The sequence below is a fragment of the Argopecten irradians genome, chromosome 1, assembly GCF_041381155.1.
Source record: "Argopecten irradians isolate NY chromosome 1, Ai_NY, whole genome shotgun sequence".
Lineage (NCBI taxonomy): Eukaryota > Metazoa > Mollusca > Bivalvia > Pectinida > Pectinidae > Argopecten > Argopecten irradians.
In genome coordinates, this window is record NC_091134.1 from 51,318,933 (window position 1) to 51,337,654 (window position 18,722).

Below are 18,722 nucleotides of genomic sequence, written 5' to 3' on the forward strand. Positions count from 1 at the left end.
ATTGTAAAATGCTAAAATGGCATTGATACATAAAGTTAGTAACTTCATTGTAAAGATAAAAACATGTACATGCAGGATTGTTGTTGAAATATTGCTTACAGTGAACCTTACACCTTCCTAATACTAGACATTCAGAGTTATTAAATTATTGTTGAAAACTAAAGAGAATAATAAGGAAAAGACTACTTATTATTTACATATTAATTTTGACCCTGAGTAAAAATGGGTTGCATTGTTAAATGATGTTTATTAGAATTGTGTAAAGTTTTAATCGTATAACCAAGTTCGATTATACCTGTGAATGGCGGATATCTTTATCATAATCATACTCTACATCATATCAAAGTATTTGAATTGTTACTTTAAACTTCAATCAGAATTTTAGTTGTTAGTTGGTTCCTGGTGTTAAGGGCAATAATTACCAGTTAGTGTTATCCTATGACATTATCCTAAACATTATCTGTCATGCACTTACTGCTACTGTCCTGAATAAATTATGGAAGGGGTCTGTTTGGTCTAAATGTTCATGTACCTACGTTCATGCAAGTAGCCTGTTTAATTCGTTAATTGAACCTACCGGGGCTTCTTTAAAATATGCTAAGCACGTCAGAGGATATTGCAGTTCCAGCAAATCTCCGAAAATACACGATAGCAATATAATTTCCTTAACTAATTAAAATATTTATCAAGATAGAATTTGTAATTTCAGAAATAATCAGCCATTCAACCGGTTAATTGAAATATGTAACATTATATTGACGTTCGAGAAAATTCACTAATCACGTCTAACAACATTGTGCTTTTTACGAGAAGAGTTGCTTCTTGTATATAAATAATTTGGTTATCGGTAATACTTGTGTGGCATTATAGAATATGTAAAAGCACCGTGAAGGCAATGAAAATAAGAAACATTCATAACTGCAGGTACTCTAAATGTTAAATAGAAAAACAAAGGGAAAGCTCCATAATCGGATTTTGAAATGTTATACAATTATCAAACTAGGAATTTCGCAACCATGATTACTAATTTGCAAATCAATATTTGAACTTTCAAAATATCGTTATTACGAATTTGAAATAAGTATTTATGATTTTTAAACAGTAATTTATTTTGAAATTCATAATACAAAACTCTTAATCAAAGATTTTTAAAAAACGTTATTATGAATTTCCAAATTGTTATTACTAATTTTACACTTTCGAAGTCAACATAAAGAATGCTTCCTCCTTTTTCTTTTTTCGGCTCTTGTACAATAAATCAGTTAAATAATATCGGCATATTTTTAGAAATCCGATATGAGTTATCGATCAGTACTCTACCAGACAGGATGTCACGGGAAGGTGTTAGGGTACAATGACCGAAATGAGCCACGTACTCACAACTATAACTTGTATGGTTGCAGACAATGAGACTTGACAGAGAAGCTTGTGTTCATATACTAAAAGACTTGTTCATATGGGAATATGAAAATAGGGCAATTCTTCCCGAGGGTAACAAACTTGTGGTAATACTCGAGGCTTGCCGAGGGTTTTACATCACTTTTTGATCTCGAAGATAGAATATACTTATTCTTCCTATCCACATATGAAAGGGTGTTTTTCTACCATACCTCGCCGTTATTATTATCATTCTGCCTTAACACTTTGTCATTTCTAAAACAATTGCAACTTCCAATCTATTATCCAAAAATAAATTTTCTTAAATTGGCGTTAGGATCATCATCGTTTTATTGACTCCGTAACGTCTTAGAACTGTATCACATGGATAGGTATGTAATATTGCCCCGGACGACATGAGTATATTGCATGGGTTAAACCAGTAATACACTCGTAGAAATGGGAGAAATATAAGTGATGTAATCGTAGACAATGAGACGTGTCCACACATATTATTTACAAACCTTGTGTTCGTAAGGAATAGCATTTTAGCTAGTTAACTTTATTTGAATATTTTCTTGGTATACCGATAGCATTCCGTATTGGGTAATACAAGACATGATATTTGGCTTTAACTTAGTTCTTTTATCCATGTTGTGTAAGTTTTAACTGTAAACTTCTTATTTGATTAAGTCAAAAATGTTTTATTTCATGAGTTCCTGACAAAAGAATCAATTAAATGTAAACAAGAATGTATACTATTTAGAATGTGTGCTATATATATCGCCTTTCTTCCACAGTTAATTTTTGTTATAGGGATTTGGCTCATGAGTGGGCTCCCTGTTGACCACATATGTGCATATTGCATTTTAAAACAAATTAGATAACAAGATGTCCGATAGGCAGTCATATTAATCTAGACATTTGAATTTGTTAATGCTATTTCTAAGACAATACAGACGGGATCTGTTTGAAATTTCATATATACTCCCCCGTGGACCCTTGTTTAGCATATTGCATTGAGAGGCGTATCCAGCAGCCATATGACTGAATTTGGCTAGCATGTCTGCTACAACTAGTTTTTAGATAGTACCAAAGGAATATTTTTCAAACCTGTTTGAAGTTTGTTACTGATATAAAGCATTTGTTTTAATCATATGCGTTCATTTTCAGATAATTCAATTTCATATCTTACACTCATGTTTATTGGTTAGATATTTGAAGTTATTTGAATTGTACGTCAAGTCTTATGATGTAATATATACTAAACTGTTTCGCGGATAATTTTAAAAACGGCATAGTCATTGGTCAAACTGAATTATTGGATAAGATGTCACTGCGTTACAACTCAAATTGTTTTATTGTAAAAGTAAGTAACATCGCGGAAATTTATGCCTTATTCAGTAAATTGAATTAAAAATATATATTGAGAATAATGCTTAAATATTATTTTTAAGGCTGTTATTTGTGAGTGAACAAGAAAACAAGTAGCTTACCAATTTTCATAATTTTAAAACAGAGAATGAAATAAAATCAAAGCCTTTCGGAAACATTGGTTCGAATTCATGTGTGTCAGGTGCAATTCGTCTACATCACTTATCATATATATTACATATGCTCCGATTTTCCACTTTAACCATTGACTAATTCATGATGACGTGACGATCAATACATAATAGAATATTAATACGGTGTTTCTAATTTTAGAAACACCGAGTCAATATTTCTTTGTGAGCCTCATTGCTCAAACGATATATTCTTCTGGATGTCATCCTTTGTCCAGCGCGTTTCTTGTAACTTATACAATGCTTTTGACATTTTTTAAAGAAACTACATATCTAATATAAGAATTAAGGGCATTTATTTGGTCCATATGGTGCTATACCATCCTGGTATATTCTACATAATAATGACCTCGCACTACGCCCTCGGTCATTATTTATTCAACCCAGACGGTATAACATCATATGGATGTCAACAAAGGTCCATGTATAGGCTTATGTATATGTTTATGCTTATGTGTATCTTTGTGTGTATGTGTGACTCACTTTCTATGCTAAGTTCATTCTCTACAGCTATCTAAGTTTAAGTTGGGAGATCGTGGCTCATGTCGCATATCATACAAAGGTGATGGTACAGGTGGTAAGGAATACGCAGGGAGATTGTGTAAGAACCGTAACTTATATACTACATATTATATGTACCACAGGTGTTGGCCATTCCGGTTCGATGGCGCAATCCCATAGTTCAGGAAAGATGTCCGTTTATTTTTTACTTGAACAAAGAAAGGTTTAGTTTGAGTTGTGCTCTCCAATGCGTCAGAACGTAAACCTTGCCTATAAAAGAGAACATATTTGTCTGTACAATTGCATGGCGTCGATGACGTCATACCAACTACCTTGTGACTATGTTTATGACGTACCTCATTGTATAAATTGCTGAGATATTTTATTTTTAAGTATGTGAAAATCCAAAATATATGCAAACCTACCATCTATTTTTAACGCACAAGCTTCCATTTCCGTCGTACTTTCGCTGGTTCCTATGACTAACTTTCTTACTTTAGTATTGATATCCTCACACTTTTGATGGATTTGGTAATCGTTAAATGATAATTAATGCACATTAGATGAGGGCAAACATTGCTCTACGTCGGAACTCATCCTTAAACTAATATATATGTTATATATTCAAAGGAATTATAATCTCAAAAGAACCTTGTATCCCAATATCGGCAGAAATAGGATTGGTGGCAGTCGCCAGTAAAAACTCCTTTTTAGAAAAACTGCAATCACCTATAAAAAGAATGGCGGTCGCTTATAACAAAATTTGCAGTCACCAGTTAAAAAATCTGCCATCGCCTATATAAAAATGGCAGTCGCCAGTAAAAAAATGGCAGTCGTCAATAACAAAATTGGCTTTCACTAGTATATAAAATCGGAAATAGTTTAACTCTAATAACATTGAAAAATATATGTTACTCCTACAGCGATATTATTATTAATAAAGTGGGTTTTTTATTCAAAGGAGAGGTATCGATGTAGTCGTTATGTCGGTCTCTCAGTGATACCTATGATCAACTACATATTCCCAAATTTTGAGGAAAACGAATGTTCTCCCGAAACACACGCCAAGATCATTGAAATAGAACCAAAATCATTAACGTATTTCTCATGTGATCAGAGGAAAATGCTTTACATTGTCGCCTCTATCCTTCAATGTAGATATTTCTGAAAAATATTTCTGCAAACCCAAACTGCAAAAGTACCATTTGACTCCATTATTAGTTTATTCGAATGAAGTTAGTTTTGACCTTTGACCGTTGAACACTGAAATTAGGATCCCCTCAGAAAACAATGTTATATTTACAACATAATATTATATCACTGAAGGCCGCAGAATGACCAAAATTGATAGCCCTCTTATACTCTGTGTTTGAATGTTGTTAGTGAAGATTGGTTTAGAAGATATTATTCAATATTCGAGATCTGTATTTACACCTTAATAATGCAATTGAAAATTTAAGGTATCATTTGTTTTGACAGGTAGTGATACTTTTTGCATATAAAGTGTCTAGTTAAATTGACGGAACTATTTAAAAAACATTCTGTATCGTTTAGGTTAAAGATGTGATATAATTTGATATATGTGTCGAAATACCTTTTTTATATGCCATGGTCTGTTTTTCCATTTAAAATTTCCTGTTTTTGTGCTTCATACACTGATATCAGATTTATAATTAATAAGTTTTCAGATGGGTTGTGTCTAAAACTTTTGTTTTTTAAGTAAGACCATTAATTTCAACATAGTTTTTGTGTTTACATGCGAATAGCATGAAATTATGTAAGACATAAATGAACATTGTTTATAAAAGTTTAATCCATGGGTATTTCTATGATACCTTGCTGGTATGTTTTAGCACGGTGGTTGTTGGTTTTTTTAACAGATACAAAAGTCCTATACAATTATATAGAAATATTGTTACCTGACTCTATATAAATGTAAATAAAGTATTTTGACTGTTTTCGCATGAACCTGCTTGAAAATCGTTACAGATATATAAATCATCATAAGCAATTAACCGGTTCAATAGTTTGACTTTTGACCGGCGAGGAAGACTTGTGGTTAATTGTTGACGTCATAATTAATTGTTGACGTCATGTACACTGGCGCGCTGGACCTAAATTATCTTTCGACGAACGTCTTTCTCACAAGAAGTTTAAGATTGTGGTTCAGGTCAGGTAACAGAACAGTTGTTTCATACAATATTAGTCAACAGTCAAAACTCTTTCCACTCGGCATTGAGACCAACTCTATAAACTGTTTCATTCGACCTTCGGCTCGGGAAACAGTTAATTGAGTTGGACCAAATACCCCGGGAAAAGAGTTTTGACCGTTGACACGGTATATAACCACTGTGTAATGTTTAATTAAGTTCGTCCTTGTAATATTATACAGTTGTTTATTGGAATTGAGAGCAACAAATGATTTGTTGGACCCGAAGACAAACTCGTCCTCGGGCAACAGTTTGTTTAAGGGCCAAACAAATCATCTGTTGTCCGAAAACACAGTCGATAACTGATTTGTTATATCCTTTGACTCAAAACAATGCACTGACGTCACGAATTGTAGGTGTAACGTCATGCCGGTGCAACAGCACATTTTAACAGTTCTTTGGACCGCTCGACGGAATAGTTCATTTATTGGCATTTTTGTCAATATAGTTTATATAGAAACCATTGTATATGGGTATAATAATTTTCACTATGTTACTATTGTATATATCACAGAAACAATAAAATGGCGTCAGGAAAAATAACGTCAGAATTTCAAAGACAGCTGGACAAAATGGTTGCCTCCGCAGTACATTTTGGCGTTCAAGTTCTTTGAAATGTAGGTTTTCTTAAAGTGATCATTTTGTTTCATGCATTTATTGTCCAGGTGGCAGTGTGATATGAAACCTTATTTACTCGAAGGTGCAAATTTTCCTGAAGGCTTGTCAAAGGTTAATATTTCGACTGAGGGTAAATAAACCTTCATATCACACTCACCTGGACCATACATTGTTTATTTATTATACCGAAAATTCGCGATTCACTACTCTGGGAGTAAACGTTACTTATATTCGAAATGAGTAAAAATTTTACGTCATTTTTCGCTTCGTCTGTCATTGTTGTACACTCCTTGTGAAAGATGGGCGTTTAACATGGAGGCACGCGCTTCAGGAAAATACGTTGCTTTATTCCCCCTAGGGAAATACGATGTTTTATTTCCCTCTCATGTGATTTCAATTAATCACAAATAGTCTCTTAAACATAAGGTATAATAAATAATGTATATAAAATTATAGATTTTGTGATTTCTCTTGTGAAGACTCACAAAAAATTAACACCTATAACACTCGTTTTATAAAATCTCATATGAAATGGCCTCAAAACTAAACTCCTAAATTTCAACTATTTCATTGACTAATACATGGTCAAGTGACGTTCAATGTAGAGAATATTAACTCGGTATTCCCAGTTTTAGAACCACCGAGTTAATATTCCTTTGTGAACTTCATTGCGAAAACGCTGCATTCTTCAAGGTGCCCTTCTTCGACCAACGCTTTTTTATAGTTATTATACATATTGAAGATGGTTTTTGGCATTTTTTTTAAAGAAACGACATATCTTATATAACAATTAAGGCCTTTTTATTTCGGTGCATATGGTGTTATATCACCCTTGTAGAATTTTAAATAATGACGTCGGGATACGCCCTCCGTCACTATTTTTTTTATATTCGTGTGATATACCACCATAATCATTATGGACTTCACCAAAGATCAATAATTGATATATATTAGATATTCTGACTATCCACTATATACAACATATTGACTAGGTGTTTCCATTTTCAGAAACACCAAGTCAATGTTCTTTTCGAACTTCATTGGCCAAACGCTGCATTCTTCGGGGTGGCGTTTTTTGACCAATGCCTCTTGTTATTAATATACTCATTAGAGATTGTTTTTGACATTTGTTAATTAAACGACATATCTATTACAAGAATAAGGACCTTTGTTTCGGTTCATATGGTGTTATATTGTAGCAGGCCTGGCCTCAATCCTCGTTGGTCATCATATGGTCTTCATATAGATAGTTGACAAACATCGTAAACATAGTTCAAATGGAGTTTTTATTAACATTCGTCATCATTTGTATTTTACAAAGGTACTGCCACTCATCAACTATCGTTTCACTCTCATACTGTCAGAAGTCAGGGTGGTGGGAGACAATAATGTGCCGCTATTATTATAAATAATAATATACAAATAGTATAGTTGAGAAAAATATATAAATTACTTTATATTAAAACTCTAACCTTCAAATATTATAAAGTTCTAAATAAGCTATTTAGAACTAGGCCTATTACTATACGTTTCTACTACATTTACTACTGATAATACAATTACTATAATACTAATAACACTTTCTATAATTTATGATAAATAAGTGATATGTTGCTAGAATTTAGCATACCTAAATTAATCAATTATCTCCCTTGGTAGAGATGCTGTAATACGGGATATGAGCTCACTAGTATAGCGTGAACACCGTGCGAGCACAGGGATTGTCTGACATGAACTTGGGAATGAAGAGTTTTACGTACACCGCGCTCCCTTTTATACTTTTCTCACTGGATCACATGATCCCTCTCGTCCAATCAAAACTCGCCTTATATTCACTCTCACAAAAAGTTCCTCTCGTTCCATATTATAAATCTAGTGATTTATACTATTGAGAACCCTAACATTATGTCCTGTGACTGTCCTTAGTTATAATTACATATTTAAAAACCATTTAGCTATAAAGGACAAGTTAAACTACTATATCCATAAAAAGGACAAGTATTTAAATCCTGAGCCGTCTCGTAGTAATAGCAGACGACGTGCGTAATGAAACTAGTAAACATAGCAAATTGGGTCAGAACGATATAGTTCCGTAAATTATCATTAAAACATACTACTGATGAAATCTATTGTATAATAGAACAAGTAATTAATACTAGAATTCTGATATAAATCTTAATAATATAATCCTCTAAGTTATAAATGGATAAAGAAATACTTTACAATTTGCTAGCTCTGTATAACATTCCAGTCGGCAACTCACTTCCGGTTTACAGGCAGCTTCACACTCGCTGGTAATCAATGATACATAAATAAGTTAACGATGGCGGTTTGGTATGAAAGGTAAGTTAAACACGAAGCTATGATATCCCGCGATAATCCAGTACGTATATTCTTCCTCTAGAATTGTTCACAGTGTATACAAATCATATGTTCTCCATGGTGAAATACGTTTTTGTTCCTCAAAAATATGTCATACCAAATCTAAATTAAATCCTTGTATATCTACTACATTATCCCCCCTTTAAAGAAAATTATTTCTCCTGAAATATTGAGTATAAAATGTTCACTATTCTGACACTACTATTGATTCTGGTAAACAAGTTCAAAATTTCACTGTTGATATTTCAACCTCATGGCACTCCAGCGTCATCGATGAGATGTAGAAGGTGGTCCACATGGTCTGATCTGGACACTTCTGATGCGGCCTTCATACCTTTCACAAAGTCCTTGTCCTGTAGTTCCCCAGTGGCAATCATCCTCAATGTCTCGTACGTATAGTACCTGCACTTCCTCCGGACTGGCTTATTATCCATCTCTGGAAGGATGGTTCCCGGTAGTATCAGGAAATTAAATTTGTCTAGGAGGTCCCGTCTATCGATGATGGGGAACTCGCCAGTCCTCCTCTTTTCCAGGGACATACCCGCAAACTCCACTGCTAACAGGCGATTATCCATCCCCAACCTCTGCCAGTTATGTGGCGGCCAAAGGAGATCTTCCATCAGTGTTATCTGTTGTGAACCCCAATCTCTCCTCGCTGGAGGAAAGATGGGCATACAACCTCGTCGCAAAAGATGTTCTGCTTCCTTACAAAGTTTGTCATCAATCTGTGTCTCGACCTTAGACGATGCCGGAGCAGACGACGACCGAACAGTCAGAACTGCAGATGACGACAGTACCAAACCAGACGATGGGGGAACAGACGGTGATGGCGAAGACGAGGGTAGTAGAGGCACCATTGCAGCTGACTGATGTACAGGTGAAGATGGCAAAGAAGGCAATGGTGACATCACTTGAGCTGACGGAGGTACAGGTGACGATGGCAAAGCTGGCAACGGAAGCACAGACGGCGATGGCGAAGCAGGCAATGGAGGCACCACTGCAGCTGACGGTTGTACAGGTGAAGATGGCGAAGAAGGCAATGGAGGCACCACTGCAGCTGACGGTTGTACAGGTGAAGATGGCGAAGAAGGCAATGGTGACATTACTGGAGCGGAGGAAGCTATTGTTGAAGTAACGGAAGGTGAGGTAGAATCCGACACTGCAGGGAATGGAACTATTACCGTGCTCCTTAGTCCAGGTGGTGTTGGTACCGGACTCAATGCAAGTTGTACCTGCCGAAATATCCCCTTACAGTATGGCGATGGTATTGCCAGGCTCCTAAAGGTGGCATGCTTGATCTCCGCCAGTTGATGGGGGTCAGTTACTTCATACCATGTTCCAGTTGGAAGTATTGTTTCTGTGTTGAGACAGGCCATCCTACGAGTGAGGGTCTGTAGTGCCCTAGGGTCCCTGAGGATGGTTTCCTTTAAGTCAATCTTTACCCAGCTTCCACCTCGGGTAAATGCAGCCCACACTCCACCGCACATGATTGAAATCGACTTGAGTGTGAGACTACTACGATGATCAATTCCTGGATTAATGGGGTCATATAACTCTCTTCGACGCTTCGGTGCTGGCTCTTCCTGTGTCTCCTCGTAATCTGGCACAAATGCACTCTCACTCTCCAATGATGGTGCTCTGGGGAGCGAGAGGCTTTGGCTGGCTCTTGGCTTGGGATGACCCTTCTCCCACCCTGCCGTCCATTGTTTCTGCTTGGCCCCCGTTTTCTTCGTGTACTCCAGCAAAGCAACCCTTGCCCTCGTGGCAACCAGGGAGTCCCAGTCTGTGGGGGTCACTATTTTCCCATAGTCCTTTATTTTAGTGGCAAACCAAAAACAATTAGGCTCCCCCTGAAAATCTTCCGGCATGTCCTTTAGAATGTTCGGATGTTCCTTGATCACATGACTCTTTAAATCTACCGCCCTGCGAAATAATCGTTGTTTCATACACCAACAACATACTACTTGGAGGACATTGTGTTGTGTTGTTGATAAATGGTTTTTCAAGTCCCGCCTTTTCTCGAACTTCGCAGGGCATAGCCAGCAGGATTCCATTGTCTACAACATAGAAATCAATAAAGCCAAATGATTCATCCGTTCAAATTCAAAACATCTTTATTTCAAGACATCATTATAGCGGTACATCTTTATCCCACATCAGTCATTGTCTCTAGCACACTGGTTTGGTAAAAGCTCATCATACTCCATTCCAATTCCATAACAGAAATCTTCAAAAGTTGAGTAATATATTTTTTTATTGATACATATATATGGACAATTACATTGATCTACACCAACTTCTGCTCCTTAGCAGGAAGTAGGTACCACCAGACATCGTCTCTGATCCTTGGAATTTAATCCTACAGCGACGACTGGTACTATGATGAAATTCCTTTATCATCATCACAGTCTTATGACTGCCCCCAGACGGAATAACCCTTCGTCTGGTACAACCTTGTTGAGCCATTGGATGATCATTCCAGTCCCTCTTCAACAAAGTACCCGCTTGTAATATCCTCAATTACAGGCGTAATTACTAGAACAGTGCGCGCGTTCACTGTAACTAGCGTATGAAATAAGTTGTAATCAATCGTAATCTCCAGCTCAATGAATTCAATTTTCCAATTACTCGTATTTTCCCCACTTCAGGACACGTCAGCACCATGCTGGTCTCTTCAGTCCTTCATATTTCCGAAGTCTGTCAATATGATGCACTTTTGCTGGCTGTTTTGGTGACTTCTTTACCATATACGTCACATCATCTATGCGTCTCGTTATCAGGAATGGACCCTTCCATCTCATAGTGAGCTTCTGACAAACACCAGCCTTCCTTAGTGTGTCATATACCCATACCAGTTGACCTGCTTTAAGTGTCCTCTTCTTTGCTGTCAAATCATAATACCGTTTTTGATAATCTGTTTTCTGTTTCAGACATTTTCTTGCCATACAGTGGACATGATCAAGCTTCCTTTGTAGTTCCTGGACATATACATCGGGTTCACACGGCTCTTCATCACTCTCAGTGATTGGTCTTCCTATGACTGCCTGCATTGGAAGAGTCACCTCCCTCCCTAACATCATTAAGTTTGGAGTTTTCCCGGTACTTGCATGCCGTGAAGCCCTGTATGCCATCATGACCTGAGGAAGATATTGATCCCAGTGTTTTTGGTCATCTTTACAGTACATTGTTAACATGGAAACTAATGTTCTGTTAAACCTCTCAACAGTACCATTTGCTTGAGGTCTCATGCTTGTAGTTCTGGTCTTATCATCAGCAGGTATACCCATATAAGCACTGTAAGAAAGTAAAGTTATAGTGGAACCACTATCTATAAGAAACTCTATTTCATTTTCTCCAACAAGTCCTGTTGTATACAGCCTGTTATCCCATTTTCCTCTTTTAGCTCCAATGTGACCAATGTGTTTCTTCTTCTCATCTTGTTGCTGTGGCCTTGACATATTACCCGTCAGCCTTCGGCCTTCAGTACCGACGGTATTCAGTTTTCCTGTTTCTTATTGTAAGTAGATTGACCAGATTGATTCTGCTGACGTCTGTTATTCTGTGGACATGTACGACACAAATGGTCTGTAGAACCACAAACATAGCGCTTCCTTACATATCGAGATGAATTATCTCCCCTGTTATATTGTGCAGTATTATGACTTTCGAGTTGAGCAATTCTCTCTAACAACTGTTTGATATCATGATCTTCATATTTTGCTTTGGACTCCGAAGAACCTTTAGGGTTTGACTTCTGGTTTGTGGTCATTCTTACATTTGCACGCTTCTTATCATGTGTGTCTCCTAGAACTGCCTCATATCTTTCTATGACCTCAACAGCATCTGTAACATTCTTGCAGTCTTTATCTATGCAACGACATTTCATCTCAGTTGAAATACCTTTATACAACTGATTCAAAGCAAGGACATCTTGAGCTTTGGTATCAAGATTTGAGTATGCTCGTTGTTCCATCTGTCTTAAATCATCACCAAGTTCTGCAATGGACTCCCCGGAGGCACGCTTTCTCATCTCAAGCCTCGAGAGCCATCGGTTTTTGTTGTCTAGTACTGCCAAATCTCTGACCAAGTTTAGACTTCAATACTTCATAGGTCCTCTTCTCATTGATTGATAAACCAATATAAAATGTTCTGGCTGGACCTCGGAGACTAGCGGCTAATGTAAGACCTTTATTTTTCTCTGTCCATTGTCCAAGCTCAGCACAATCTTCAAAATGAGAGATATATTCCTCCCAGTCATCTTTTCCATCATATGGTTCAGGTTTCATGATAAAACCTCTACTGTGTTGCCTCATCTCAGCAAAGGGATGGCAATCTCCATCTCCTTCAGCATGGTTACAGTCATAAAATTCAGCATCTCTATGTTTATTTTCAGTTTCCTCATCACTTATGGTTGTGTCCCCTTGACCAACTTCATCTTCATCATTTAAGTCATCAGAGTTTAGTCTTATCTCAGGATCAGGAGACGCCATCATCTAATTGTTATGATATGTACATGTTTGTAAGATATTTTGTTTTATTTAGATGAATTGTGTTTATTTTTATATATATAAATTGTAAAGTTGTGTTTGTTTATTTACACTATATACAAGAAAGAGTAACAAAATAAAATAAATAAAGAACCACCACGCCAAGTCTTAAGTAGAGAGTAAAGGATCTTCAGGTTCGCATCACTGGATGTCAGTAAAATTTTGACATCCCACTTCTGACACCAAATTTGTAGCAGGCCTGGCCTCAATCCTCGTTGGTCATCATATGGTCTTCATATAGATAGTTGACAAACATCGTAAACACAGTTCAAATGGAGTTTTTATTAACATTCGTCATCATTTGTATTTTACAAAGGTACTGCCACTCATCAACTATCGTTTCACTCTCATACTGTCAGAAGTCAGGGTGGTGGGAGACAATAATGTGCCGCTATTATTATAAATAATAATATACAAATAGTGTAGTTGAGAAAAATATATAAATTACTTTATATTAAAACTCTACCTTCAAATATTATAAAGTTCTAAATAAGGCTATTTAGAACTAGGCCTATTACTATACGTGTCTACTACATTTACTACTGATAATACAATTACTATAATACTAATAAACACTTTCTATAATTTATGATAAATAAGTGATATGTTGCTAGAATTTAGCATACCTAAATTAATCAATTATCTCCCTTGGTAGAGATGCTGTAATACGGGATATGAGCTCACTAGTATAGCGTGAACACCGTGCGAGCACAGGGATTGTCTGACATGAACTTGGGAATGAAGAGTTTTCGCGCTCCCTTTTATACTTTTCTAACTGGATCACATGATCCCTCTCGTCCAATCAAAACTCGCCTTACATTCACTCTCACAAAAAGTTCCTCTCGTTCCATATTATAAATCTAGTGATTTATACTATTGAGAACCCTAACATTATGTCCTGTGACTGTCCTTAGTTATAATTACATATTTAAAAACCATTTAGCTATAAAGGACAAGTTAAACTACTATATCCATAAAAAGGACAAGTATTTAAATCCTGAGCCGTCTCGTAGTAATAGCAGACGACGTGCGTAATGAAACTAGTAAACATAGCAAATTGGTCAGAACGATATAGTTCCGTAAATTATCATTAAAACATACTACTGATGAAATCTATTGTATAATAGAACAAGTAATTAATACTAGAATTCTGATATAAATCTTTATAATATAATCCTCTAAGTTATAAATGGATAAAGAAATACTTTACAATTTGCTAGCTCTGTATAACATTCAAGTCGGCAACTCACTTCCGGTTTACAGGCAGCTTCACACTCGCTGGTAATCAATGATACATAAATAAGTTAACGATGGCGGTTTGGTATGAAAGGTAAGTTAAACACGAAGCTATGATATCCCGCGATAATCCAGTACGTATATTCTTCCTCTAGAATTGTTCACAGTGTATACAAATCATATGTTCTCCATGGTGAAATACGTTTTTGTTCCTCAAAAATATGTCATACCAAATCTAAATTAAATCCTTGTATATCTACTACATTATCATCCTTGTAGAATTAATAAGATTATTTATTCTATGCGGGCGATAAAATACCATATTGACCTCATCAATGGTCCATAATTGATATGTATATATTTATAATTTTGTATTATATATCCATTCCATAACTGTTCCATGCATGTATATATCAAGGAGTGAACTACTTACCATAGTGCTTTTTTTCTCACATAGCTAGCCATGTAAGATAGAGTTGTCCCATGAAAGACAGCTATGTAAGATAAATCTATCTTACATAGCTGTGACGTCACAATTGCCATACAATCAGATGACGTCATATCAGCCAAAGTTGACGTCATTTTTCTTACTTTATTATTAACCATTTCAGTTGGTTAATTTGCATTTCAAACCGTTTTACCTAAGATTTCTTGTTTATATTTATAAATATAAACCAAACTTTGATGAGCTCTTTCGAATGGCGTTCTTATTTTTAAAATTGATCAATTATTTAAGAAATTCATATTTTGTCACAAAATGGCTGCCTCACCATTCGTGCAAGTAACTCGACAAGCAATGTGAGAAAATAACTCTTTCATATGTAAATTATGTAGGATAAAACTATTCCACCCTCGTGTACAGAATTTTGGGTCAGAAACCTCGGCAAGCCTCGGTTCTGACCCAAAATTCTGTACCCTCGGGTGGAATAGTTCTATCCTACATATGTACATATGAAAGAGTCATATATTATTAGTGTTTATGATAAAGATTGTTATTTTTAAGCTTGTTTTCCAAACTTAGTTTCAAATGTATGTGTTTGTATATATTTATGAGAGTTTACTTAAACACAAATATTGTTTAATCTGTCAGAGATTGATCATTGCTTTAGCTACCTTACACCGTTTTCACTATTTTTCCTTTGTTATATAATCATTGCACTGCAAATAAATACGATATATTTTATAATAAAGATGCTAACTGAAATCATTATTATTAAACTTTGTATGATTTGTAATCGCTGTATATATATTGTTCAAACCAGTGAGAATCTGAGGAAGAAAACATCCCCTCGATAATTTTAAATAATTATTTATATAATAATAAAGTGTAAAATATGATGAATAAATTGTATAACACAATCAAATAGTTCCCTTACAATTGTTGCAATACATGTTTAAAGAATGGAAAAAAGTAGAAGAAAATATTGGTAATCTTCCAAGTGCTCGGTAGATTGCAGATGTGTTGTACAATCCATTATTTTTGTATGAATATATTGATACTAATTTCATATGTATTTTAATTATTTCGTAAATATCTATGTATACATTTGTTGGTAGTATTCTGTCTTGTTATATTGCAGAGTTGCCTCTCTTGAGGGTAGGAATATCCATTGTGACGTCATTATGTTGTTCGCTAAACTCACGTCGTCTTCGCTGAAAAGCATGATGTTGCGCTCACAAACACATGACGTCACAATTAATACCTTCCCGCAAAGCAGATAAATCTGTAATGTGAAAATACTGAATACTTGTAAAAGTACCGATTTGCAATAATTGGCTGTTATTTTATTTTTACGCTTTTAGAAATAGACTAAATATGGTTGCATTATCAAAGCATTGTATAGTAATGAGTACAGATGAGAGAATACAAAGCTCTATATAGCTACTTATAAGTTCAAAATGAATGTTCTCCAAAAATTTATTGTGCCAAAACAGGTACGTTTACATACATAGAGATGGGCTAGGTAGCACTAGCCATATGAAATTGTATTATTGATTTAAGTCAATTATCGTTGATGTGTTGGTGATTTGGAATATTTAAGTAAGATACAACCAGTGGTTTTAAAATTTTTATCAAAGATAATGTGTTGAAAGCAAAATGTTTTCTTTGCTTATAATTTGTAAATATTTGCTTATATTTGACTCACTAAAAATAAAATCAGTTTTTCATTAAATCATTGATTTTAGCTTTTATTCTAATTTGCTTTTGCCTTTTGGACCGACTATTATGACTGTAAAACTTTAGATAAATGATATTAAATTTTCCTTGTTGGCTAATTATAGAAATATAACATTACACTCACAATACATTGTAAAAATTAGAGAAAAAATAGAGATTATTGTAATAAAGGTGTAAAACCAGCGAGTATTTAAATTGTGACTTTATCGACACCAAAACCCAGACATCCTGTAATCTTATATTACTTGTTAACGGTATACATGTATACAATGCCACTATGTAGTCTTTTAATTTAATTCCACTGATTATAAGTTAATAAAACCAAAGGATGTACTCTATCATATGATAACGCAATAGTTACAATTAACTATAAACAGATAAGATTATATCGGTAATCTGAAGTTCTAACTTGACAACACAGATTTTATCTGAACAGTTGGTCGCGTGGAGATGGGTCGATTTTATGACTACATGTAGTTAGATGTCAGATTATAAAACCGCTCTCATATTTGTTGTGTACTTAAAACAGATCAAAGCTTATCTAAAATATATTTAAGCATTGATATCATTACTCTTCCTAAACATAATGTCATTTAAAATTCAATAGGCATAACTTCCAAATAATTGCAAAAATTTGTTTTTACATTTCGGATTTGTAGTACCTCCGACAACATATGTAATACTGGGCGTGCGAGATTAACATTTATGAAGTCCATTTGGAGCATTAAGCAAAATTAATCAAACGAAAAAAATACCGTTGGGCAATTAATAGATAGAAAATTTATTTTGATAATGGTAATATTTACATTGCATCATATCTTACCCTATAGGAAAACCTTAATGATTACATTAGTTCTGTTGCATTGAAGACAATACATTCACTTAACACAGATAAATAGGAATCTTGTAAGGTGATCCATGAAATTAATGAATTCTCAGTAAAAGAACTTCATAAATCTCAAAAGGATAGATATCACCCAATGGTATTCCGTGGAAAGAAAGAAAAATCAAGACAAAACAAGACAAAAATGGAACTTTCAACGTTTTCAAAGTTAAAGACCAATGCTAGCAGTTTAATCGAACTGACACCAAAGGAACTTTTCAGGATATTATTTAAATTATTATTGATATATATATTACCAAATGCACAATTTAAAAGTTAGAATAGCCTATATAAATTATAACTCCGTGCATATTTTAACATTTCCTAACGGTATTCATCGATACACCGTGTCTATATCTATACACCACTCACCTGTGACGCTGAAACTGTCCAAATGTAAGCAGAAGGCCAACTGTCAAAACATTCTATTTTTTCTGGACTCGTGGTAATTTCATAGGTCGAAAGCCATCGGATGATGAATATTTCTCTTCCGACAAACTCATTATTTGATAAAACTTAACTCATTTTTTAGTTTACTTATTTACCCCAACCAAAACCTTATTTATCAAACTTATAGCCCTCCAATGAACACTACATGTAATTAGTATATAACGATCCTGACATCAACGTCATCAGTTTTCTGATTTCTCACGGTCATATTAAGCATGTGACATGGCGATGAAATGGGCCAACTTTATAATGATAACGGCAAAGGATAAAGACTTCTCCATATCTATTGTTGATCTATTTGTGAAAATCAAATTAAAATCATTACGATTATTTTTTTCTATTGTGTTCTGGCTACAGTTGTAAACAACCGAAGTATGTATAAATTCAGTATATTTTGTTTAGGTTTGGCCTTTTCTGTGGACTAATACATTTGAGATTTCGTTATTGGTATATCAATATATAAACATTTAGAAGACGCATAACATTTGCTGAATGATACGCTTATCAATAATTAAATGAACAATCTGTGAAAAATCACCAATATTGCTAACTTCACATTTGTAACATATATATTTATTTGGACGGTTAACAATATCAGCTCAAGTTGTATAATACACAAATATCATACCGCAGGTACACCGCAGGTACCAAGTGTTGTAATTATTCTAAGTTTAAATTAAGATCCTGATTTGTATCGACTTTATATCATATCAAAGTCTCTTTAATATTCATCATTTGGGCCGCGGTAGCTGTGTGATTAAGATGTCCCGACAT

General features: G+C 34.9%; 1 protein-coding gene across 1 annotated transcript; it reads right to left on the reverse strand.

The window, feature by feature from the left end:
• Window positions 1-11,307: 11,307 nt before the first annotated feature.
• LOC138331362 (uncharacterized) lies at window positions 11,308-12,111 on the reverse strand. Its single transcript, XM_069278968.1, has one exon. It carries the CDS (start codon window positions 12,109-12,111, stop codon window positions 11,308-11,310), a length of 804 nt encoding a protein of 267 aa, XP_069135069.1.
• Window positions 12,112-18,722: the final 6,611 nt, after the last annotated feature.